Source organism: Canis lupus, chromosome 21, assembly GCF_003254725.2.
Source record: "Canis lupus dingo isolate Sandy chromosome 21, ASM325472v2, whole genome shotgun sequence".
Taxonomy (NCBI): domain Eukaryota; kingdom Metazoa; phylum Chordata; class Mammalia; order Carnivora; family Canidae; genus Canis; species Canis lupus.
Genome location: NC_064263.1, coordinates 40,185,778 through 40,211,182, shown reverse-complemented (window position 1 = coordinate 40,211,182; position 25,405 = coordinate 40,185,778). Strand labels below are relative to the sequence as shown.

The window sequence follows — 25,405 nt, the reverse complement described above, 5'->3', positions numbered from 1 at the left end:
CGCAGCCCAGCGCCTCCCCGCCCGCTGCAGGGGAAAGGTGAAAGCTTCCCAGGTGGAGGGGGAGGTCCTCCAGGGCCTGGCTCAAAATCCTGGGTTCTTCTCTGGGGCCAAAGAGCTTAAATCAGGAGCGGAAATAAGAGGTGGTCGCGGTGGCCGGCGGTAAGGACCACGACTTCCAGTGCAGCGCCTGTCACCGCGGGATTGCACCTGTGCATCCACGACCTGCAGGCGCGGCCTCTGCGGTGGCCAGTGCCACCACCAGGCCTGGCGCTGCTGCACGAATGAACACCTGTGCATGGCTGAGCTTCAGGCGCTCAAATTCGCTGAGCGGCGGCGGCGCACGCTGGGACCAAATTGCCCACGCTCCCTCCCAGGTCGGGACTCGAACCTGCACGAATATAAGCGCAGGCAGCTCCTCCCGAAAGTGCGCGGGCAGCGGGCTTAACCTCGCGCGCCGGCCCCGAGGCTCCTCGAAGCCCTGATGCATGCCGGGATGTGTAGTCCTGGGCACCGAGGGATCTTGCGGGGCGACGCCGAAATGCATCTCGGGATGTGCAGCCCCCGTTCGCCCGGGGGGCCGCGCGGCGTAGCTCCGCCCCCTGCGCGCGAGGAGCGCGGACGTGTGTGAGGTCACTTCCTGCGTGGCGGGTGGCTTCCGGCGGCGTCCCGACCCTCGCTCTCTTTTCCGCCGCCATCATGGGTCGCATGCACGCTCCCGGGTGAGCTCGGGTTTCTGAGCGGGTTGCAGGGCTGGGCCGCGGGGCGCGGGGTGTGGGGGGAAGGAGGGCGTGTGGGCGGCGAGCGGAGAGGAGGCTGTTCTAGGCCGTGGTGGCACTGAGCAGCGCCTCATCCCGAGACCGTTTCCCTTCCCAGGAAGGGCCTGTCCCAGTCGGCTCTGCCCTACCGCCGCAGCGTCCCCACCGTAAGTAGCGTGCGGGACCCGGGAGGCGGCGGGGCGGGGGGGGCTGCCCTCCGGCCGTCGGGAGGACGGGTGCCGGGCCCCTCACGTGTGCCTGGGGGGCGCCGCTGGGCGCCGGGGCCGTCCGCGCTGTCCCGGCCTAAGGCCAGGTTCTCTTGCGTCCACAGTGGCTGAAGCTGACGTCCGACGACGTGAAGGAGCAGATCTACAAACTGGCCAAGAAGGGTCTGACTCCCTCGCAGATCGGTGGGTGTGTGCGCGCGTCACGCGGCCCCTCGCGCCTGCCCTCGTGTAACCTGCGGGGGAAGCCGCTGGCGGTGAAGGTGCCGCGGCCGTGCTGAGAGAGCCTTTCGGTCGTGTCCCTGGCGTTCCCGCTGCTGGCCCAGGCCTGCCGTTCATTTGTGGGACTCTCGAGTTCCTTATTTGGCATTGGGGAAAATTACTAAAAAATGGTCGCAAAGAAATTTTTTTTTAAGCGTCTTCTTTATTCATGAGAAACACAGAGTCAGGCTCCATGCGGGGACCCCGATGTGGGACTCGATCCCGGGTCTCCAGGATCACGCCCTGAGCCAAAGGCAGACACTGAGCCGCTGAGCTACCGGGGCTGCCCTGGACGCCAAAATTAAAGGGGTATTTGCTGTGGGCTAGGCGCTCTCCCTGCTGAATGGTCCTACCCATTTTACCGCTCTCCTTTAGTTCGGACAGCTGCACGTCCAAGTAACTGAAGTTCTGTCCATCTTACAGTTGGGGAGGTTGAGGCACGGTGCAGCTCTACACAACTAGACCCAGAGCACGCAGCTGTTGGGTGGAGGAGTTGGGATTGGCAACTCCGTGCTTGTCACGCCCTCACGTTGCGATTTGAACCTCAGTTGTGGGTAGTTTTGTGCACGTGGTTTCATTCAGCAGACGTTTGCCTGCTGTGTGGTTCTGGACCCTGAGAATACCCTGGTCAGGAGAAGGGCAAAACGTGTGGTCTCTTTGAGCTTATGTAATCTAGCGGAGGCATCACGCGCTGTAGGAAATCCTAGACTGTCAAGTATTCAGAAAGTGCTGTTTCGAGGTTAAAATACCACACTTAAAGTTTTTACAAGAACGTCTGATAGAATTTCTCCATTCATTCATTCATTCATTCATGGGAGACAGGCAGAGGGAGAGGCAGGCTCCCCACAGGGAGCCCCATGTGGAACTTGATTCTGGACCCCAGGATCACACCTTGAGCCAAAGGCAGATGCTCAACCGCTGAGCCACCCAGGCGTCTCCTGATGGAATTTCTAAATGTTATGGTTTTAATTATTGAGCAAATACATATAGAGGAATCGCATTGATTTCTTTGGTGGCCTATCATCCAGCAAGTTCGCTATGATGATGTTCTTCCAACATTTGAGGTTTTCTTCGTAAGGGTTTTTCTTTCTTTCTTTTTTTTTTTTTAAGATTTTATTTATTCATGAGAGACCCAGGGGGCGCAGTGGGGGCAGAGACACAGGCAGAGGGAGAAGCAGGCTCCCTGCAGGGACCCCAGGATCACGCCCTGGGCTGAATGCAGATGCTTAACCGCCAAGCCACCCAAGCATCCCAAGGGTTTTTCTTAGTATTCGGTAAACCAGCCTTGGGTTCTGAGTGAACCTTGCACCCATTTTCATGTTTGTTTCTGTGACATATAAGTAATCCCATTATACGGAGGAAAACTTGGGAGAATGACCTGGTCTCAGAACCTTGACATTGCATGTTTCAGTTGTGTGTTTGGTAGAGGACTTTAAATTACTCCTTTTTCAGGTGTGATCCTGAGAGACTCCCATGGTGTTGCACAAGTACGTTTTGTGACAGGCAATAAAATCTTGAGAATTCTTAAGTCCAAGGGACTTGCACCTGATCTCCCTGAGGATCTGTACCATTTGATTAAGAAAGCTGTTGCTGTTCGAAAGCATCTTGAGAGGAACAGAAAGGTAAGAGACTAGAACCGCTTATATGAACTTATTTCAGTAAGGTGTGATGCATCTAATGTGAACTACTTAAAGAGGCTTAAAGCACAAACTTGTTACACTTAGGTTGCTTTGAAATAATTATAACAGAAGAAATTGGGGTTGGGGCCAGCTTTGGCTATGCTATGTGCTGTATATTCAGTTGGTTGAAAATGTGTTTATTTGCAGAATTTGTACCTCATTCATGTTGGGGTTTCTGGAAGCCTTAAATTCCCTTAGGGACTCGCTCTAGCCTCATGAACCGTAGTCTGTGATTCTATTACAGGGCATTGGGTATTTTCATTAGAGTGCATGGTATTTGCATTCTTTTGTTAAAATAATATTTGGTAATGTTGTAAGTAGTTTTAATTCCATCAATTTTTATTTTTAGGATAAGGATGCCAAATTCCGACTGATTCTGATTGAGAGCCGTATTCACCGATTGGCTCGATATTATAAGACCAAAAGAGTTCTCCCTCCCAATTGGAAATAGTAAGTATTAACCTTTTTGGTTAATAAGAACAGATGTTAGCCATATAGTAAATACAGTAGCAACTGTAGTAAAAGGCCTGTTGGTAAATGTTTTAGCCCCTGCTCTGCAGTTAGCTACTCTTTTAACTCTGCCATTGAAGGAGGAATACATCCATAAACAATGCATAAACAGGCATGGCTGTGGTCCATTGAAACTTTATTTACAAAGACAAGCAAAGGGTCCTATTTTGCAGAGCCCTGATTTAAAACATGAATAAGCCCTTTGAATCATTCTAGACCGTAAAGTTTCAGTTCATACCTCTGCTCCCTGTGTTATGTTGTCTTCAGTTTTGCATAGATTACTCGCTATAATGATTAATTTCCAAATATTAATTTTTCACCAGTTTTTCCTTAATGTTTGGTCAGTTCTTCCTTAGATGAGTGAAGATCTTCATGTCTTATGCTTCAACACAATAAGCTAATTCAGGAACTTAGTGCATTTTACATATTTGTGGTTTATTTTAGCTGTTTGGAAATAGCTCCATAGGTGTGAGAGTCTTAATGAATATGGAGGACCTATTTTAATCCAGCTCTTCCCCCTTTTTTCCTTTTCAGCGAGTCATCCACAGCCTCTGCCCTGGTCGCATAAATTTGGCTATGTACTCAAGCAATAAAATCATTGTCTACTAGAAGCATATGTTGTATTTCTTTACGGAAAAAAACATGCCGATTCATGTATGTTGATCTTTTTTGATGTGGAAGTGTTTTAGCACAGTAAGTGTGTGATTCTACAGAAAGCAATACCTTTTTTAAGATTTTATTTATTTATTTGGAGAGCATAGCATGAGCAGACAGGGAGAAGCAAGGCTCCTCAGTGAGTGGGGAGCCCAACATTGGGCTCAACCCCATGACCTTGAGATCATGACCTGAACTGAAGGCAGACCCCTAACCAGCTGAGCCACTTGGCTACTCCATTTCTAAGAATTCTTTTTTTTTTTTTTTTTTTAATTTTTTAAACTTTTTTTAGAGATTTTATTTATTCATGAGAGAGAGGCAGAGACACAGGCAGAGGGAGAAGTAGGCTCCATACAGGGAGCCTGACGTGGGACTCGATCCTGGGTCTCCAGGATCAGGCCCTGGGCTGAAGGCGGTGCTAAACCCCTGAGCCACCGGGGCTGCCCCTTTTCTAAGAATTCTTTCTTTCTTTTTTTTTTTTTTTTTTTTTTAAGATTTTATTTATTTTTTTCATGAGAGACAGAGACACAGGCAGAGGGAGAAGCAAGCTCCACACAGGGAGCCCGATGCAGGACTCGATCCCAGGACTCCAGGATCACACCCTGGGCTGAAGGCTGGCGCCAAACCGCTGAGCCACCCAGGGATCCCCTTTAAGAATTCTTAATACATTTAATGTTAATCCTAAGGTAGGCCTGTGGTCAATGTCGTCCAGGTAGTGTATGCCATCGTATAGTCTGGTCAGAAATGTACAAGAAAGTTCCTCTGCAGAAGGAGCATCTTTAGTATGGAGGGACCTCAGGAAGAACTGATATTTAACCCCACTCTTGCTGTTGATGCTTAAAGATGAAGAAGGAATTTAGGTAACAGCAAGGACAGTTCCATCTGGAGCAGAGGAAAGCAGAAGAACTGTCAGATGAACTCAGGTCGCTGAGCCTCACAACACAACTCTTGGATGGCTTAAAACAAAATGGATTCACGTGGATTCTTAAAGAATACTTAATTCTTAACCTAATGAGGTATGTAGGTATCCCTGTTTAAAAGAGGAAGGTCTTGGGACACCTGGGTGGCTCAGCCATTGAGCGTCTGCCTTTGACTTGGCGTGATCCCAGGGTCTGGGATCGAGTCCCACATCAGGCGCCTGCGTGGAGCCTGTTTCTCCCTCTGCCTGTGTCTTTGCCTCTCTCTCTCGGTCTATCTCATGAATAAATAAAATCATTAAAAAGGGGGGGGAGGTCTTGAACAATAAGTAAGTTGTTGATGAGTATGAGACCATAAGCTGGAAGGCTAGCTGGTTTACAGAACCACACATTCCTTCAGACTTGAGTAAAAAAACAGGCTATTTTTATGTACTGCCTGTTTTCCAAGTGTATCAGTTGAATAAACACATTTAATAAGCTTTTTACTTAAGCTTTACCCTAAGCAATAATCAAAGTTGTGTTTGAAATCACCATGAGGCAAAGTCCCTTGTTTTAAGAGAACAGGATTAACTAGCATTGATGGCCTTTTGAGTGCTTTTCTCTTGGTGTACAGACACCAAGTGACTTAACGTTATTCCTTAGAGCACTTCATATCTTCACCTGCCCAGCACTGTGGGTATACAAGCTGACTCAGTCCCCTTCCTAATGAGCTCACAAACAGTGGGAAACCATCTGTTTCCATATTCTACCCCATCCTTACCTGGGGTTAGATTTTTTTAATCCCTGTGTTTTTGTCTTTTTTTTTTTTTTTTTTTTTTTTTTTTTTTAAAGATTTTATTTATTTATTCATGATAGTCACAGAGAGAGAGAGAGGCAGAGACACAGGCAGAGGGAGAAGCAGGCTCCATGCACCGGGAGCCCGACGTGGGATTCGATCCCGGGTCTCCAGGATCGTGCCCTGGGCCAAAGGCAGGCGCCAAACCGCTGCGCCACCCAGGGATCCCTGTTTTTGTCTTTAAAGATTTCGTTTATTTATTCACGAGAGACATAGGCAGAGGGAGAAGCAGGCCCCATGCAGGATCCCAGCGTGGGACTGATGGCAGCACCCCAGGATCATGCCCTGAGCCAAAGGCCAATGCGTTTAACCACTGAGCCACCCAGGCGTCCCTGTATTCATGTTTTAAAAGCAGCTATCATAAACCAAGAAACTGATAATAGGACAAACATCTCTAAGGGTAAGTAAGACAAGCTAACTCAGCATGGTTTTTTGCAATCACTAGGTAGCTAGGCAAATGTTAAGTATTGATGGTTCTGGACCAAAAACTAGTGAATAGTTCGTGGGGGGCAGCCCCGGTGGCACAGCAGTTTAGTGCCGCCCGCAGCCCAGGGTGTGATCCTGGAGACCCGGGATCGAGTCCCACATCGGGCTTCCTGCATGGAGCCTGCTTCTCCCTCTGCCTGTGTCTCTGCCTCTCGCTCTCTCTGAATGAATAAATAAATAAATCTTAAAAAAAAAAGTTCATGGGGCATTTGTTGTTTCAAAGCGTTATCTAGGGTTTGTTTTTTTTTTTTAAGATTTTTATTTGAGAGAGCAGGAGGACGGGCAGAGGGAGAAGCAGACTTCTGGCTGCGCAGGGAGCCCAAAGTGTGGGAGGGGGGGAATCCAATGTGGGGCTCAGTCCCAGGACCTTGAGATCATGACTTGCACTGAAAGCAGCTGCTTAAACTGATCCAGCCCCTCAGGTTTGATCTCAGGGTTGTGAGTTCAAGCCCCAACATGGGGCTTGCATATTTGTGGTCCTTGCCATCAAGGAAACTTACTGTGAATATTGAATATGACCACATGTAGGAGGTTTTTAATACCTTAAAAAACTAGTATGCTTGATAGTAAATAAAACTTAAAAACATTTCCAATCCTTAAGTAGTGGGGAGAGAGGGGTCAACTTGGTTTTCAGCAACAGTCCTGTCACTTAAAGGCTGTGGGGGTAAAATCTCAAGAATCTAAGTTATTGTGAGGAGGTACTTAATGAGGTACTTAATACATGGTGGTAGTTAAATCATTTCAGCGAGCAACTTTGGTGAACCTCCCTCCAGGTAACTACCCGTTGGGATATTTTTGTACGTGGGCATCATACTACATATGTCATTCCGTTGTTCTTTACTGGTTCTGTCCAGGTTTTGGTATTACAGGTGTCACCAACTGTACTTTGCCTTGTAGTTGTCTGGAGATCAACTCACAGGAGTGGGAACTTTGGCACATGTATTTTATATTTTTGTATATATATTGTGAAAAATGGCATTTCAACAGTATAAAGTTAGCAAGAAGTACATGAGAATGTCATTTCTTCACATCCTTTCAAAATTGGTTTTAAGAGAATGATACTGTTTTTATTTTTATTGTTTTACTTATTTGAGTAAAGAGTGTCTTATGTTTCCTTTTTGTGAGCTGCCTGTTCATGGCTTATACCAGTTTTTCTCAGAACATTGTTATTCTTAACCCTTTATCATGTTACAAATATTTTTCCCATTTTTTTCTGTCTTTTCATCTTTAGAAGTTTTAAGAATTTTATTGATGCTGTCCCTAATGATTTTTCTTATGTTTTTAAAAAATGGATCAGTCTAATTGTTTTTTTTTTCTGCTTCCCCTTCTGTGAATATGGTCTTCATCTGTCTTTTACACTTAGACATTTATTCTTTCTTCATAAACAAAAGTTTCCATATGCTTTTTCTTTGTAACAGTTTTTCTGACACAGTTGGAATCAGCATATGCATGTTATTTGTCCAAATCTACCCATATGTGAACAGCTAGGGTTTGAAGGTTTCCTTCAACAACTGTTCTCTTCATTTAAAACTCATCTTTGTGATGCTTGGCTGGTTCAGTCGGCAAAGCATGCAACCCTTGATATCAGGGTTCTCAGGTTGAGCCCCATAGAGTTTGCTTAAAAAGGAAGGTGAGGGCAGCCCTGGTGGCGCAGCGGTTTGGCGCCGCCTGCAGCCTGGGTTGTGATCCTGGGGACCCGGGATTGAGTCCCACATCGGGCTCCCTGCATGGAGCCTGCTTCTCCCTCTCCCTGTGTCTCTGCCTCTCTCCCTCTGTGTCTATGAATAAATAAATAAAATATATAAAAAAAAAAGGAAGGTGAACACCTGTCGCTTGAAGGGAAAAGGACTTTTAAGTTTTTTTTTTTAAACGTGCCCCCCCTTAACTATTCTTTAATCAAATTTATGCATATATGTGGTTTTAGAAGTATCATTTTACAAGACAGCTAAAAATAGTCTCTCCCCTTTCACAGTCTGAAGTCTAGGGCAGACTTTTTAAAGATTTTATTTGTGAGAGAGGCAGAGACACAAGGCAGAGGGAGAAGCAGGCTCCCTGTGGGGAGCCCAATGCCTCACTTGATTCCAGGACCCGGGGGTCACCCTGAACCAAAGGCAGCAGCTCAACCACTGAGCCACCCAGGTGCCCCTAGGGCAACCACTTTAAACTCCTAGCTGTTTTTCTGACCTACATTATGCCTTCTTGTTTAACATTCCTTTTTTTGTTTAAATTGAGGTAAAATTCACAATGTAAAATTCATCATTTTATTTTTTTTTTATTTTTATTTTTTATAATTTTTTTTTTTTTTTTTAATTTATGATAGAGAGAGAGAGAGAGAGAGAGGCAGAGACACAGGCAGAGGGAGAAGCAGGCCCCATGCACCGGGAGCCCGACGTGGGATTCGATCCCGGGTCTCCAGGATCGCGCCCTGGGCCAAAGGCAGGCGCCAAACCGCTGCGCCACCCAGGGATCCCAAAATTCATCATTTTAAAGTGAAAAGTTCAGTGGCAATACATTTTTAAAAATACCGTACAACCACCACCTCGTCTAGTTCCAAAATGTTTATATCACCCCAAAATAAAACCATACTCAAAAAGGCAGTTACTGGGGAGCCTGGGTGGCTCAGTTGCTTAAGCATCAGCCTTTAGCTCAGGTCATGATCCCTGGGTCCTGGGATTGGGCCCCACATCGGGCTCCCTGCTCTGGGGGGAGCCTGTTTCTCTCTCCCTCTGCCTACCTCTGCCCCTACTTGCTTGCTCAGTCTGTCAAATAAGTAAAATCTTAAAAAAAAAAAAAAAAAAAAGGCAGTTCCTTATTCTCCTCCTCACCTTGCCCCTGGCAACCACTAGTCTGCTTTCTGTTCCCATGGATTTACCTATTCTGGATATTTCATATAAATGGAATCATGTAATATGTGACCTTTTATGTCTGGCTTTCACTTAGTATGATGTGAGTAGCATGTCAGTACTTTTTAGCTAAATAATATCCCACTGCATATAAGCATAATTTATGCATTTACTTGTTTGGATTTCTACCTTTTGGTTATTTCAAATGGTGCTGCAATAAACATTTATGGTCATTCACTTGTTTGAATCCCTGTTTTCAGTTCTTTGGGATACACACTTAAAAAGTGGAGTTGTGGGCAGCCCCAGTGGCTCAGCAGTCTAGCACCTGCCTTCGGCCCAGGATGTGATCCTGGAGACCGGGGATTGAGTCCCACGTCAGGCTCCGTGCACAGAGCCTGCTTCTCCCTCTGCCTGTGTCTCTGCCTCTCTTTGTCTTTCATGAATAAATAAATAAAATCTTCAAAAAGTGGAGTTGGTTTATTTTTTATTTATTTTTTATGATAGTCACACAGAGAGAGAGAGAGACAGAGGCAGAGGGAGAAGCTGGCCCCATGCAGGGAGCCCGACGCGGAACTCAATCCCAGGCCTCCAGGATCACACCCTGGGCTGCAGGCGGCGCTAAACCGCTGTGCCACCAGGGCTGCCCCTAGACAGATTATTCTTGAGACTTACAGTTCAGGGATCTAGTGTCAGATTTCTATTTCTACATAATGTTTTCCTCTCTCTTGGTTCCTCCTTCCTTTTGGTGAAACATTCTCTGGTAGCTCCCAAAGAAAAGGCTCAATCCTTGGATTTCTTTGTTTATACCAACCCCTAGGTAATTTCATCTGGTCTGTGGCTTTAAATGCTACCTTAGGGGTTACTACTTTAAAACTCATACCTCCAGTGCAGACCTTCCCTGAACTGCAGCCTTACATGTACATCTGCCTATTAAATATCCCCACCTAGATCTCTAATAAATACCTAGGCTTAAAAAAAAATTTTTTTTAATTTTTTAAAATTCCAAACAGAACTCTTGATTTTGGCAATCCAAACCTGCTCTCTCCCCAGATATCTCCATCTCAGTAAATAGCAACTCATCCTTGGACCAAAATCCTAAGTCCTTGACTTTTTTTTTTCTCTAAATGCCACATACGTACTTGATCACCAAAACCCCTTAGCTCTACCTTTACAACATATGCCCACATTTAAGCACTTATGACCTTTACTACAACCACCCTAGCTGAAGTCACTTTCTACCCTTACTACTGTAAAAGCAACTGTTCTCTTTCCACCTGTGAGCCCCACTGAAATCTTTTCTATATCCAGCATTGAAGAGTGATTTTTAAAATGTGAATCGTTGGGGTGCCTGGGTGGCTCAGTCAGTTAGGGTCTGACTCTTGATTTCCACTCCAGTCATGATCTCAAGGTTGTGAGATTGGAGCCTTACATTGGGCTTCACACTGAGCATGGAGTCTGCTTAAGATTCTTCCCTCTTTCCCACCCCCTTTACAGGTATATACATGCTCCCTCTCTCCAAAAAGAAAAAAGAAGTTGTAAGTCACATGATGTCCCACAGGTTCAAAAACCTCCAGTGGTTTCCCATCTCACTCAGAATAAAATCTAAAATCCTCCTCTTGCCCTCTAAGGCAGTGTTAGGATCTTGGTGGAAAACAGATGGATGTCATACTCACATTGAGGAATTTGGAGAGAATCTTCTAAAGGAATGTTTTATTTTATTATTATTTTTTTAAGATTTTATTTATGAGAGACAGAGAGAGAGGCAGAGACACAGGCAGAGGGAGAAGCAGGCTCCAGGCAGGGAGCCTGATGCAGGACTTGATGCTGGACTCCAGGATCACGCCCTGGGCTGAAGGCAGATGCTTAACTGCTGAGTCTACCCAGGCATCCCTAAAAGAACGTTTAATAAAGATGTGAGTGGGGTTTAGGGAAGCCACAGGGCATACTGCCTATGATTCCCTGGAGCTAGCAACTGTGGGGAGACATTAGGCATTTCCACCCCTAGTCTGAAGAGTGCAAGGGAACTCAGAGCTGGGGAGGGTCACCTGACAGAGCTGTGACTCTCTGTAAAGATTCCGGCCTTCTGATTTATTGCAGGTGCCTTCCATTGGCCAAACCTCACAGGAAGCCAGAGGTCAAGGGAGCCTGTTGATATGGTCCCTGAACATCAGGCTCCCAGGCAGCAGAGAAGGGTGGAGAGTGGGACTGGAGGGACAAGCGGAAAGCATCCAGTACAAAGGGCCCTGTGATCTGGCCTTGTCCAGCTACCTGTGTTCATCTCCTACCACCGTTTCCAGTCCTGGTGGCCTGGTTCCACAGACACTCTTCCCAGAGTCATTGCCCCTCTAATTCCTCTACCCGGAAGGCTCTTGGCCCAGCTATCCACGTGGCTTGTTCCTTCCTTCCTGAAAGGCCCTATCTAAAAGAGGGCCCCCTCCCACCCTTCGGGCCTGCTGTTGTTCAGAGGACGGATCACTACCTGACACGTCATGTTGATATTTTCAGATTATAAGATCCAAACAAGGACCTTGTTTGTTCACTGCTGTATCCCTAGCATTTAGAATAATGTCTGGTACATGGTAGGTTCTCAATACTAATGTATAAAATGTTAAAGGAATGCACATAAGAGTAGAAAAAAAGTTTTGGAGATCTTGGAAAGTCTTTTATCAACCATCACTGATAACTAATAAAGAATTTGACTTGGGGGACGCCTGGGTGGCTCAGCAGTTTAGCACCTGCCTTTGGCTCAGGGCATGATCCCGGGGTCCTGGGATCGAGTCCCATGTTGGGCTCCCTGCATGGAGCCTGCTTCTCCCTCTGCCTGTGCCTCTTGTGAATAAATAAATAAAATCTTTAAAAAACAAAAAACTGTGGTTGTAAAGTCAGGTGTCATTCTGACTTCCATTGCTTTGTTAGTAACCTATGTTTTGTTTTCCTTTTTTTTTTTTTCTTTTTTTACTTGCTTTTAGGATCATCTCATCTCTTTATTGGTTAGTTTTCTCAGTTTTGTGATAATACCTTGGGTTTTCCTTTTTTTTTTTTTTTTTTTCATTTGTTCCATGAGATACTCAGTAAGCTATTTTAGTCTCAAAATTGTCTTGCAGTTTGGGGAGATTTTCTTGAGTTATTTATTCCTTTAATGTTTCACACTATTTTCCGTGTTCTTTTTCTGGAACTAATTATTTGCTTACGCTTTCTGGACTGATGCTTTAATTTTTTTCATCTTTTACTAGCTATTGTCCATCTCTTTTCCTGCTTTCTGGGAGGTTTCAACTTTATCTTCCAATTTTACTTAGAGTTTCATTTCTACCTTCATATTTTAAATTTCCCAGAGTCGGTGATATGTTGGTAACTGTTCTATGTATATTGTTGGATGTGTATTTACATATGTGTGTATATACATGTATGTTGTGGATACACATATGTATGTTATACACATGCATGTGTGTTGTGTGTTGGCATGTTGGTGAATGTTTAACTCTTGTGAGGGAAATGACAACACTGATTTGTAGTGTTTACCTATTTCTGTGGTGTAAAAATTCCCACTATGGCCTATTTCAAACTACCAGCAGGATGTCACGATGTGGTGTTAGGAAGAGATGCTCAGTAGTAGCCATTATATAAGATTTCCCCTATACAGAAACAATTAACATAAGTGATTTCAAAACCATGAATAGGGCAGCCCCAGTGGCTCAGGGTTGAGCGCCGCCTTCAGCCCAGGGCATGATCCTGGAGACCTGGATCGAGTCCCATGGCGGGCTTCCTGCATGGAGCCTGCTTCTCCCTCTGCCTGTGTCTCTGCTTCTTTCTCTCTCTCTCTCTCTCTCTCTCTGTGCCTCTCATGAATAAATAAATTTAATAAAAAAACCATGAATAATAGTAAAACTATAAAACAATCAGGAAATGGTGAGTTTTGAGTATTTATTACTATTGTTTTGAATACAGTTTATTTACCTTTGAGTTCATTTATTTTATTTTTAAATAATGTCTGTGTTTAACTGGCTTGCAGAATTCCTGAAAATTTAACAGTCAGCTCTTGTGAGCCCTTATGAACCAGATCCAGTTCGCCACTGCTCAGAGCTCATTTTTGTTCCTTTAATTTTTTTAAAGGTTTTTTTATTTATTTGAAGGGGACAGCACATGAGAGAGCGCAAGAGCAGGAGGAGGGGCAAAGAGAGAGGGAACCAGTGGCTCCCACGAAGCAGGGAGAATGTGGGGTTCTATCCCAGGACCTGAGATCATGACCTGAGCTGAGAGTAGATGCTTAACCGACTGAACCACCCAGGCGCTTCTAATTTTTTTTTAAATTTTTATTTATTTATGATAGTCACAGAGAGGGAGAGAGAGAGAGAGGCAGAGACATAGGCAGAGGGAAAAGCAGGCTCCATGCACCGGGAGCCCGATGTGGGATTCGATCCTGCGTCTCCAGGATCGCGCCCTGGGCCAAAGGCAGGCGCTAAACCGCTGCACCACCCAGGGATCCCTAATTTTTTTTTTTTTTTAAAGATTTGATTTATTTATTCACAAGAGACACAGAAAGGGGGTTGGGCAGAGACACAGGCAGAGGGAGAAGCAGGCTCCATGCAGGGAGCCCGACGTGGGACTCGATCCCGGGTCTCCAGGATCACGCCCTGGGCCGAAGGCAGGCACTAAATCGCTGAGCCACCCAGGCAGGGATCCCATAATTTTTTTTTTTAATAGAAAACTGTTGTTTCATAGCTGTCTTCTCATCTTAGCTCTTTCTGCCTCCACACTGTCTGGTTTTGCTGAGCTCCTTTGATGCTTGTTTGTCATTTATGTTAGGAGACTTTGCTCAAATACCCAGTCGTCCTTGCAAGAATTTGAATTGTGATGCCCACCGTACTGTATAGTGAATTGTATCCCGATGCAGTTACTCTTCTTCGCTACTAGGTGGCGTATATTGTGCTGTTGCTGGTGTAAATGCTACCATATAACCAGCAGCTTTGTGTAATTTAAATGTACTTTGACATTTATTATTTCTTTGATTTTCACAACTTCCCAAAAGTTAACTCCAGATATCCTTGGAAGGAGACTTGGAATGAATTCAAACATATATGTCCTATTTTAAAGATGGGGAGGGAGGGGTGCCTAGGTGGCTCAGTCTGTTGGTAGCCTGACACTTGGTCTCAGCTCAGGTCTTGATCTCAGGGTTGTGAGTGCAAGCCGCACGGTGGGCTTTGCACTGGGTGTGGAGCTTCTTAAAAAAAGAAAATGATGCAGAAATTGAGGTTTAGAAAAGGTAACTCAAACCAAGATCATTAGGATATCTAGTGTTCCATCAGTATATCTTGGCGATAGACTTTTACAATAGTTTTTTCCAAGTTTTTGTTTTTTTTAATGAGGAGTACAAATAATAAAGACCCATGTTCAAGGCACCTGGCTGGCTCAGTCAGTAAAGCATGTAGCTCTTCATATGGGGGTCATGAGTTCAAGCCCCACGTTGGACATAGAGATATTTAAATAAACTAACATATATGTAGGTTTAAAAAAAGGACCCGTGAGGCAACCCGGGTGGCTCAGTGGTTTAGCGCGCCTTCAGCCCAGGGCATGATCCTGGAGACCCGGGATCAAGTCCCACGGTGGGCTCCCTGCATGGAGCCTGTTTCTCCCTCTGCCTGTGTCTCTGCCTCTGCCTCAAAGGCAGGCACCAAACCGCTGAGCCACCCAGGGATCCCCAATTTTGTTTAGTTTTTTATGTTGGCTCCACGCCTAACGTGGAGCCTAATGTGGGGCTTGAACTCACAACCGTGAGATGAAGACCTGAGCTGACATCAAGAGTTGGATGCTTAACTGACTGAGCCACCCAGATGCCCCAAGGAATCAAATTTTAAAATCTCCAGACATCTAAGTGAACTTAGGCACTGCTCTCTTTTATATTGTTTCTCCCTAATTTTGTTACCTATCAGTAAAAACTCAAATTCTCCCAAGCTAAGGATAGGAGTTGCCTTTCAGCTGCAAGCGAGTGCTGTTGCCAGCATCCCAGCCTCACCTGCAGTCATAGTGCTGCTTACACTCCTACGTGTTGTGTGGCTACAAACACAATGATGTATGTACTAGTAGCTGGGGAATGACAGTCCCCATATCAGGGTAGCGGCACCCCTCTAGCGGGAGGAACTGAGCAGGATTGGGCAGGACCACACAGACATCTTCACCTGTGTCTGTAATGCTTTCTTTTTAAACCTAGGTTTAGGTTCAAGGGGCTTTTGTTATAGTTTCTGTGTCTTTTTGTATGTCCAGCATAAAAAGTCTCTGTGAGGTCTACAATTGTAGAAGCAGTTTGCTCACTCAGCAGATATTTACTGAGCACTTCTGGGACAAATCCTCTTCTATACAGTAATGAACAGCAGTCTAGGGTCTGGATTCATTGCTAATTCATTCAACACACATGCACGGAGCTCCTGCTCTGGGTACCGTGCTATGCCAGATGCTCATAAGATGAGGCACTCGTGCTTGGTCCTGCACTCTGACAGGCTTGCCCACTAGTGTGGGGTGGGGCACATTATCCATGAAGTGTGCAGCCCTTGCAAGACAGGACTTAGCTTCAGAAGAGAGATAAAGTGTTAAGGAAAAATCATAGAATTCGGAGGGCTTCACAGAGGAGATGACAGTTAAGCTGGATCAGGAAGGACAAGCAGGGAGGGGGTGCACTGCAGGCAAAGAGCCTCCTAAGAAGAAGGAACAGCATGAGCAGAGTGTGGAGGTGGAGAGTGTGCAGGGTGAAGGTCTAGCGAGCATTTTAGTTTGATTGGTGAACTTAGTAAAGTCCGGGAAAGGAGTTAGGTCAACTGGGGAGGGCCCAGGTCCAGGTAGGTCTCCTACTTAGAGCCACTGGCTGTTAGTCAGGGCCAAGAGGGCCGGGGAACGGCAGCTGGGTGGGCAGAGAGAGGACCTGCCCAGACAGGGGCGGGGGGAGATGGATCTGAGTAGAATCCACAGGACCTGGCAGCTGTTTGAGCTTGGGTTGGGAGTGCTTTTCACAGGAGGTTACTCAGTGTCTCCTTGAACCCCTCCAGGGAGGGAAGGTCACCATGTAAAAGGTTTGGGCTTTTCCTGCTGGATGGTAGTTCCTCATTTGTGTACTGGATCTCACATGGAACTCCCCTGCACAGGAGTGCGCTGAGGGGGAAGGACGTGGAAGAGGAGGAGCTTGGAAAAGTCGGAAGCATGCAATTTCTGCAAGAGTCTGTGCGCTGGGGTCCTGGTAGTCAGGGCGCCTGAGGGCAAGCCCAGCTGGAGGTTATCAAAGGGGAGAGGCTGCCGTGGGGCTGCTGGATTGCCTCCGTGGTGTCCGTGTGGAGATGTGCTGAGACTGGTATGCCCTCCCTACTGGGGGAACTTGGGATGGAGACACCATCTAGGGCTGGAGGTGTGGGGGCAGTCTGTGTCATCCAGGAGATCCTGCTCTGCTGGCATTTCCTCTTCCAGTTTCAACTGATCTGAGGTCCTCTCAGCATGAGCCATCACATTGGCCCTCACACTCCAACAGCATGGCTTTAGGTTCAAAGATGGGGCCAAGACTGGTCTAAGGAAGACTGATAGGTACACTTCGAAGGTCACTAGAACAGAACCCCTCCCCGTTGCCCTAGATCTCTCCAGCTAACCTGTTGCAGTGCCTGAAATCCATCGCTGGAGAAGCACATACATTTCCTGGAGGGCCCGGCACATTATTCGAGAGCTTACTATAATACAGTTATTAACAAGTTCACCAAGATTTCAGAGGGTTTGGTTTTGTAAATTGTCAAACCCTACTCTTTTTTTTTTTTTTTTTAAGATTTTATTTATTTATTCATGAGAGACGCACAGAGAGAGGCAGAGACACAGGCAGAGGGAGAAGCAGGCTCCTCACAGGGAGCCCAATGCAGGACTCAATCCCTGGACCCAGGATCTCACCCTGAGCCGAAGGCAAAAGCTCAACCGCTGAGCCATCCAGGCGTCCCAACCCTACTCTTAAGTAAAGTGTCATCATTTATACAAATCATCCCTAAGCACTAACTAGTTTGAACTCAGGATCAGGGAATTATGGGTTAGAAACCCTTTGCCTCCATAATCTCACTGGAGCTTTACAGCAACCTCGTGCTGCAGAAATTATTCAAATTCTCTTTGCCTCAGTGTCCTCCTGTAAACTGGATGTAAAATCCCTTGTCCAAGGTCACATGACCCATATGAGGCCACAGAGACCGAGTATTAGATTTAGAAACGGGGCTTATTTCTTCCTACTTTCTCAAAGCAGTCTGGGGTGTGACACTCTCTACGTAGTGGAAGGGCAGTTCTCTGACCTTTGCAAGCGGGGTGAAGAACGGGTGGGGGCTAGAGAGGGAGTCATAGTCCCCATGGGTGGGTGGGTGAAGGCATCCAGAATCTGTGGCAGGAGGTCACTGAGGAAGTCGAACTGGGATTTTGGGTTGTGGTCTATTAGCCATTCAGGTGGTGAGACATTGGTCCTACTACCTCGGGGTGAAGAGCCTGGGATGGAGAATTTGAATTACTCCCTCAGGATGGACCCCCGACCCGTCAGTGCCTAAGCCCTGTTTCTCCAACCCCGCACTGCTTCCCAGTGGTGGCCAAGTCTCACTGCCTGGTTGAGTCTTACCTGGAAAAGGAGGTTGACCAGGCAGGCATGCTAAGTTCTGGAAGCAGCTAAAACTATTCCAGTCTCCAACACCTCCAAAAGCTAGGCCCTGGGGCAGGGAGGATGAGTGTTTCCAGTCCTAATGGAATCACTTTTTCCTACATCCTAGCAGATTTATTTCTGCCCTCGTGCCTCCTTTCCAAGATTGGAAAATCAGGTGTATTGGGAGTCATCTTCTGGGCTCTGCCCAACCTGCCCATTTCTTCATTCAGCAACGTTCTCTAAATGCCTACGATGGTCCTGGCCCCCTCCTCCCCTCTCTTATCCGTCTGTCCATCCATCCATCCATTTATCCATTCATCCATCCAGTCAACAAATATATATTGAACTATGTGTCAGGTGCTGTTTTAGGGCTCGTGATACAAGAGTGAGCAAAACCAGACATGGTCCCTATCCTCATGGAGCCCGCGGGGTTTGGGAAGAGAGAGATATTCAAATAATCACTATACAACTGTAGATGGCATCTGTAACAAGTACTACAAAGGAGACTGCCTGGTGCTACAGGAGCCTCCAAGGTTGGGTGGGTGAATGGCACTAGGTAGGCCATGAAGGCTTCTCTGAGGAGGTGACACTTGAGCCCTTATCTGCAGGAAGGAGGAGCGAAGGAGGAGGGGGTGTGGGCATTGCTGGCGCAGGAATATAAAGGCCTTCTGGCAGAAGGGAGCACAGTAAGCGTTGGGGAGGCCGAGTGGGGCCAACAGGAGGGAGGGAGGCAGGCCCTTGTAGGCATTTTGAAAGATCTGCCTTTGCTTCAAAGCAACAGGGATAGAGGGTTTTCATCGGAGGGAGTGACGTGATCAGCTTTGCATTTTGAAAATGCTCTGTCAGCTTGCTGTGTGAAGGATGGAAGTGGGTGGATAGAAGGGCCTAGTGAATTTGTAAGAGCAGACCAGTAAGGAGGCCAGAGTCCAAAGGAGAGTTGACTGTAAGCTGGGACTAGGGGTTAGGGTAGAGATGGAGAAGAGTTGAAAAGTAAGAGAAACATCTAGAAAGTAAATTTGACAAGACTTGGGATTGGGTTGGTTATGGAGAAGGAGAGAGAGAGAGAGATAGGAAAGGTGACTGCCAGGTCTGGGACATGGGCAAGAGGAGGGATGGCGGTCCATTCCTGCAGGTGGGGGACACTGAGGACGGGGCAGGCAGGGGCAGCACGTTATGAGTGCAGTGTTGGAGATGCTGGGTTTGAACCGTCTTTAAGATATCCACACAGAAGGGTGCCTGCGTGGCTCAGTCAGTGTGGCTTGGGTCATGATCCTGGAGTCCCAGGATCGCGCCCTGTGAGTCTGCTTCCCCTCTCCCTCTGCTCCTCCCCCTGCTTGTGCTCTCTTGCTTGCTCACTCTCTCAAGTAAATAATAAAATCTTAAAAAAAAAAAAAAAAAGATATCCACACAGAGATGCCAAATAATAACCACCACTTACCGGGCACTTACATGTGTTAGGCACGAGGTGGAGAGTATCAGCGCCACCGCTGTCGACAAGGACACGCTAAGGCTCTGAAAGGTAAAGTAGGTGGGAAGGTGACATACAGATCGGAAGCTCGGAAGCAAGCTCTGGGCCTGAGAGTAGGGTCCTCAGGGAGGAGTGGAAATGAAGCCATGGTCAGCCCCCGGAGAGGAGTCCAGCTTCTTCCCCCTCTTACCTCCACCCCACCGCCAGCTGGGCCCCCCTCACGCGCTGGGCAGTAAATGGGGTGCCTGGACCTACCCCGCGTGTGGCCAACGGTGTCAAAGGCGGCCGCAGTGAGGCCTCCTGCCCACTTGTCTCCTCGGAACCTTACTTTCTCCAGTCAGGGCATCCCCAGCAATCCGGCAGGCCTGTGGCCTGGTAACTAATAGGGCTCCGAGCCCTGAGGCGCCAGCACCTGTGCGGTGGGCGCGGGGAGGGCCTTGTTGCTGGACACTGCGTGGGCCTGAGCCTGCTGCTGCCTCCCTGGAGCGCTGCGCGGGGGTGAACCAGGCATCGGGCAGTACTAGGCCTGGGGCACCCGGGGGGCTTCCTCGGTGACTGCCCCCAGTCACCCCAGCCACTGATCTCCCCAGCCGAGGCCCAGACATTTAGAGCGGGGCCATTCCTGCCATGCCCTCTGACTTCTTGACCCACAGAATCCCGAGCAAAATAAAATAGTTGTTTTGAGGCACAGAACATTGGGATCCCGTGTTTCACGGCAAAAGGAACCGGACAGCTTCCTGGAGGGGCGCGGGCTGAGCGTCCCCGGCCTCCTGGCTGCGGGGGACAGGGCAGTGGCTTCTCTCCACCTGCCGTGACTTCCCGTTCTCGCCTCCTCTCACCGACGGGAATTACACGTGGACGTGTGTGTCTGTCTGTCCTGTCCACTGGCGGGGAGCCCCTGTGGGGAGAGGAGGGCACGGCTGTCCCCGTCGCCACATAGCCCAGGCTCAGAGCCCGGCAAGAGGAGAACCAGAAAATGCTTGCTGGTCCATGCATGCTGCACGCCTGCACGCTGCCTGACGCTATTCCCCCGGGGGCACCCCCACTTCTTCCGGGCTCACAGGGGCGCTGGGCGGGAGCTCTTGCTGGCTGCCTCACAAAGATGTATGATTGGCCTGAAAGCACTTTTGCTGAAAGCATTCTCATAATACAACAGTTTGACCGAAACACTGGTTTGATTGAAAATAAATATTCCCATTTGCTCAGGTTATTTTTTTTCCCTATAGTGTCAGCTATTTTCATGCTTCACAGGGCAATTTTTAGCCAAGAGTTTTTTAAGCATTTTTGTCCATTTTCAGAATTTTTCAGAGTTTTCCCTCCTAACTATTCGTAATTTGCTTTAGCCTACTTTTCTGCTTTTTAGTATTTGTAGTGATTGAAAGTTGGAACAGCTTAAGAGTCTAATGGATGTGGGGTCCTGCTTGGGACCACTGACTTAGAGTCTCAGAGGAGGAAAACCAGATGGGGCACTTCATTGGGGTACTCATTTTTTTGTGTGTGATACATTGCAGCTTCAAGAAGGAAGGGGCTTCCCAGGGTCACGCAGTGAGGGGACAGTGAGGACCAGCATCCAGTGTCCTGGCTCCTGGCCTAGTACCCCTTCCCCTCTGTTCCTGCTCCAGGTAGGAGAAGAAATGGTCTCGAGGTGAAATTAAATCTTTCTTATGTCTCTATTTTCTGATGTTTCTGAAGGAATATAAATTGCCTTTGGACAAAAAGAAAAAAGAGTAAAAGAAAGAATAAAAAAATTCTATTACAGGGGATCCCTGGGTGGCTCAGCGGTTTAGCACCCGCCTTTGGCCCAGGGTGTGATCCTGGAGTCCCGGGATTGGGTCCCACATTGGGCTCCGTGCATGGAGCCTGCTTCTCCCTCTACCTGTGTCTCTGCCTCTCTCTCGTGTGTGTCTCTCATGAATGAATGGAGAAAATCTTTAAAAAAAATTCTATTACAGACATTTCGACCTGAGTACCCTCACCCCCTCCACTGCACCGTGTATAGACAGGGTAGGAAGGCTGCCCGCCCACGCAGCTTTGCCTCTTTTAAGACAGTGGCCTTTAGGGACATTCTGGCTTAGACTTATGATCACACAGGTCCCGGCTTTGAGCCACAGGGTCCAGGAAAAGCCAGTATATTCTGGGGGCACATATCCCTGGACCTACCCACCCAAGACGGAGGAGATGCCAAGTGGGGGGCGGTAGGCCCTGCAGAAGGCCACAAGCCCCAGGAAGTGCCACCAGAGGGCAGCAGGAAGCTGGCCCGAATCTCTTAGGAGTGTGGGGGGCCCCCCACCCCTGCTAAGAGTATCCCTGGGGGGCCGCGGGCTCCTGGGAGGAGCATTTTGGTCAGGTTCAGAGGGAAGGGAGTGGAAAAGCTAGGTTTGTGTTTGGGGATGGCCCGTGTAAGCTTGGGGAGACAGGAATTAAGAAGTCAAAATTGCCAGAGGTGAGGATGGGAACTAAAAGCTCTGGGCGGGCTGGGAGGGGCTGTGTCTGTTTTCTGGAAGCAGCTATATCCTTTTTTCTTTTTTTTTTTTTTTTAAATATTTTATTTATTTATTCATGAGAGACACAGAGAGAAAGGCAGAGACACAGGCAGAGAGAGAAGCAGGCTCCATGCAGGGAGCCCGATGTGGGACTCGATCCCAGGACCCCAGGATCATGCCCTGCGCCAAAGGCAGACGCTCAACCACTGAGCCACCCAGGCGTCCCTGGAAGCAGCTATATTCTTAGAACAGTGCCTGGAATACAATATATATTAAATTAGTGTTTGGTAATTGAATGTACAAATGGAGATACTGCTGGGCGGGGCAAGGTGGGGAAGAGAGGGATGGCGGGTGTTTGAGTGGAAGACAAAACACAAAGAAATTTTACCTGTTTGTTGGGCAACATGCCAATAATCTCTTTAAATTCATGATCCCTCTTTTCTTTCTTTTTTTTTAAATATTTTATTTATTTGTTCATGAGAGACACACAGAGAGAGAGAGAGAGAGAGGCAGAGACACAGGCAGAGGGAGAAGCAGGCTCCATGCAGGGAGCCCCATGTGGGACTTGATCCCAGATCCTGCGATCACGTCCTGGGCCGAAGGCAAGCACTCAACCGCTGAGCCACCCGGGTGTCCCATGGTCCCTTTTTTCAAGTTAGCTTTTAAATTGAAAAATAGTACATTCTTATGATTAAAAAATATGAAACAGGGATGCCTTGGGTGGCTCAGTTGGTTAGGCGTCTGCTTTTGGCTCAGGTCATGATCCTGGCTGGGGGGGTGTCCTGAGATTGAGCCCCATGTGGGGTTCCCTGCTCAGTGGGGAGCCTGCTTATCCCTCTGTCTCCCCTCACCCTGCCCCCCTCACGTGCTTTCTCTCCCTCTTAGATAAATAAATAAATAAATAAAATATATATTTTTAGATTTTATTTATTTATTCATGAGAGACACACAGAGAGAGAGAGAGACAGAGAGAGAGGCAGAGACACAGGCAGAGGGAGAAGCAGGCTCCATGCAGGGAGCCCGACGTGGGACTCGATGCGGGGTCTCCAGGATCACACCCTGGGCTGAAGGCAGTGCTAAACCTCTGAGCCACCCGGACTGCCCAATAAATAAAATAAAAAATAGGAAACAAAAATTTAAAAATAAATCTCCCAGGACACCTGGGTGGCTCAGTGGCTGATCATCTGCCTTTGGTTCAGGGCATGATTCCGAGATCCAGGATCAAGTAGCACATCGGGCTCCTTACAGGGAGCCTGCTTGTCCCTCTGCCTGTGTCTCTGCCTCTCTGTGTCTCTCATGAATAAATAAATAAAATCTCTAAATCAATCAATCAATCAATCAATCAATCAATCCTCCCTCTCAAGCCAGCCCCTCAGGCTTTCTCAGAGGCTGACAATGTTTATTGCATATCTTTGTAGAAATTTCATATGCATGTCCTTTGTGGGTCCCCTGCTCCCTGCCTCATCTCTCTGAACCTCCAGGCTGAGATCAGAGTGGCATTTCTCCAAGTGCATCCTGGAACCACCTACAACAGAATCACCTGGTGGAGATATCACATATTAAAATGCAGATTTTGAGGCTTCACATGGATCACCATAATCAGGGTCAGGAATCCCTGATTTTAACAAACTACTCTGGGCATTCTTTTTTTTTTTTTTCTTTTTTCTCAGTTATATATATATATATATATGTAATCTCTACACCCAACATGGGGCTCAAACTCAAAACCCCGAGATCAAGATCATGAACTGGATGCTCTTCCGACTGAGCCCGCCAGACATCCCCTTGGGCATTTCCGAAACCCGCTAACCTTTGAGAAGCACTGACCTGACTCACACCATCACTACATGGGGGGAGGGTCCAAAGAGTTCTGGGGCAAATCTAGGTTCCACTATGCCCTCACCTTGTGACCGTGATCTTGGAAACAGACCTTGGAAGCAGGCCTGTCTCAGGCTGCTGTGACAAAGTACCTCAGGCTGGGCAGCTTAAATAATAGAAATGTATTCCCTCGCAGTCTGGAGGCTAGAAGCCCAAGATCCAGGTGCCAGCAGGGTAAGGCCTCTCCTCCTGGTTTGCAGATGTCTGTGTTCTCCAAGAGTTTTCACAATCTTTCCTCTGTGCCTGTGAAAAGGTAGAGAGAGGGAGATGACGGGGGAGGAATGGGGAGGGGGTCAGTGCTCTGGTCTCTCTTCTTCTTCTTCTTTTTTTTAATTTTATTTACTTATTTGAGAGAGAAAGAGAGCAGGGGTGGGGGGGGGTGACAGAGGAAGAAGCAGACTACTGAGATGCAGGGCTCCATGTGGGGCTGGATTTGGGGGTCTATCCCAGGGGCCCTGGATCATGACCTGAGCCAAAGGCAGACACTTAATAGACTGAGCCACCTCTCTTCCTTTTCTTATAAGGACATCAGTCCTAATAGATTAGGGCTCCACCCTTATGACCTCATATGATCTTAATTACTTTTTTAAAGGCCCTATTTCTAAATAATCACATTAGGGATTATGGTTTCAATGTATGAATTTTGTGGGTACTTAATTCCATAATATCTTTTTCATGTCCTCCCCCCAATTTAATGTCTTCTGCCTCAAGGCATGTCTCTTCCACTTATTCAGGTTTTATAAACTTTGTAGTAACCACTATTTTAATAACCACAACATTTAAATAATAAAACCACCATTTTAATAATATATTTAATTATATGCATATAATTATATATTGAACTTTCACACATTGAATTTTTACATTTCTCATAAACTTATTGCTAGTTTAATATTTAATGTTTTTTTGCTTTTTTACCCCCACATTTTTATTTGTTAAACGTTCTAATCTATAAAACAGTTGTAAGATATGCAATGAATATCGATAGTCCTAGATTCACCAGTTGTTAACCTTTTGCCATATTTCCTTTATCTTTCTCTATGTATCTCTATTTTTTTTGTCCTGAACCGTTCTCTCTCTTCAAGCTCCTGTGATGCTCCCCTAGCTGCTCCAGAGCACCTCTGGTCTTTTGACATTTAAAGGACCTACTTCTTGCATATACTGAGAATGCTTCAGAGGAGGGACCATGGTGTGTGTTCCACTGAAGCTCTAGGATTTTGTAGTATCTATTGCCAATGGATGTTCAATAAATAAGAGAAGTGGGGCACCCAAGGTCACACAGCTTAGTGAGGGCCCACACCTGGATTTACATGCAGGTTCAACAGGCCCAAAGTCCATCCTCTTCCATCATGCCATACTGTCTCCTTGATAGTAAAGCAGACTTTTCACAGGAGAATAATGCATTATTGGTTACCTGGAAGCTGAAAATATGGGGGCACATATTTGATCGACTGAATCGCATTTTGATCTATCCTTTTTTTTTTTTTAAGATTTTATTTATTTATTTGACGGAGAGAGAGAGCACAAGCAGGGGGAGTGACACACAGAGGGAGAGGGAGATGCAGACTCCCCGCTGAGCAGGGAGCCTGATGTGGGGCTTGATCCCAGGACCCTCAAATCATGACCTGAGCCAAAGGCAGATGCTTAGCCACATGAGCCACTCAGGCGCCCCTGATTCATCTTTGAGCATAAACTACTTTGCATTTAAGTTGCTGGCTCAGTGTCATGCACATCAGCAGGAATAGCTACCATGAACTGAAGTCCTTCACTATGGCTGATC

General features: G+C 47.0%; 1 protein-coding gene and 1 long non-coding RNA gene across 3 annotated transcripts in view; one reads left to right on the top strand and one right to left on the bottom strand.

Annotated features, from left to right (window-relative positions):
* Positions 1-576: 576 nt before the first annotated feature.
* On the top strand, positions 577-4,040 carry RPS13 (ribosomal protein S13). Its single transcript, XM_025459636.3, has 6 exons — positions 577-719; positions 874-922; positions 1,087-1,165; positions 2,693-2,862; positions 3,269-3,369; positions 3,964-4,040. The coding sequence occupies exons 1-6, from the start codon at positions 697-699 to the stop codon at positions 3,995-3,997; spliced, it is 456 nt and encodes a 151-aa protein (XP_025315421.1). The 5' UTR covers positions 577-696; the 3' UTR covers positions 3,998-4,040.
* A 6,819-nt stretch (positions 4,041-10,859) lies between these two features.
* Positions 10,860-25,405, bottom strand: part of LOC112667691 (uncharacterized) — a 32,876-nt gene continuing 18,330 nt past the window's right edge. The window contains exons 2-5 of one of the 2 annotated variants that reach the window (XR_003141249.3): positions 24,926-25,046; positions 23,651-23,868; positions 19,235-19,308; positions 10,860-11,054 (exon numbers count right to left, since the gene is read on the bottom strand). This is a non-coding gene — a long non-coding RNA (uncharacterized LOC112667691). The remainder of the gene's footprint in view (positions 11,055-19,234; positions 19,309-23,650; positions 23,869-24,925; positions 25,047-25,405) is intronic. The other variant, XR_007404731.1, reaches the window with a different exon arrangement.

Coding starts and splice junctions, on each gene's coding strand:
- RPS13 (XM_025459636.3), top strand. CDS start 697: ATGGGTCGCATGCACGCTCCCGG. Junction 1,166..2,692: donor TCTGACTCCCTCGCAGATCG/GTGGGTGTGTGC, acceptor CTCCTTTTTCAG/GTGTGATCCTGAGAGACTCC. Junction 2,863..3,268: donor ATCTTGAGAGGAACAGAAAG/GTAAGAGACTAG, acceptor TTTTATTTTTAG/GATAAGGATGCCAAATTCCG.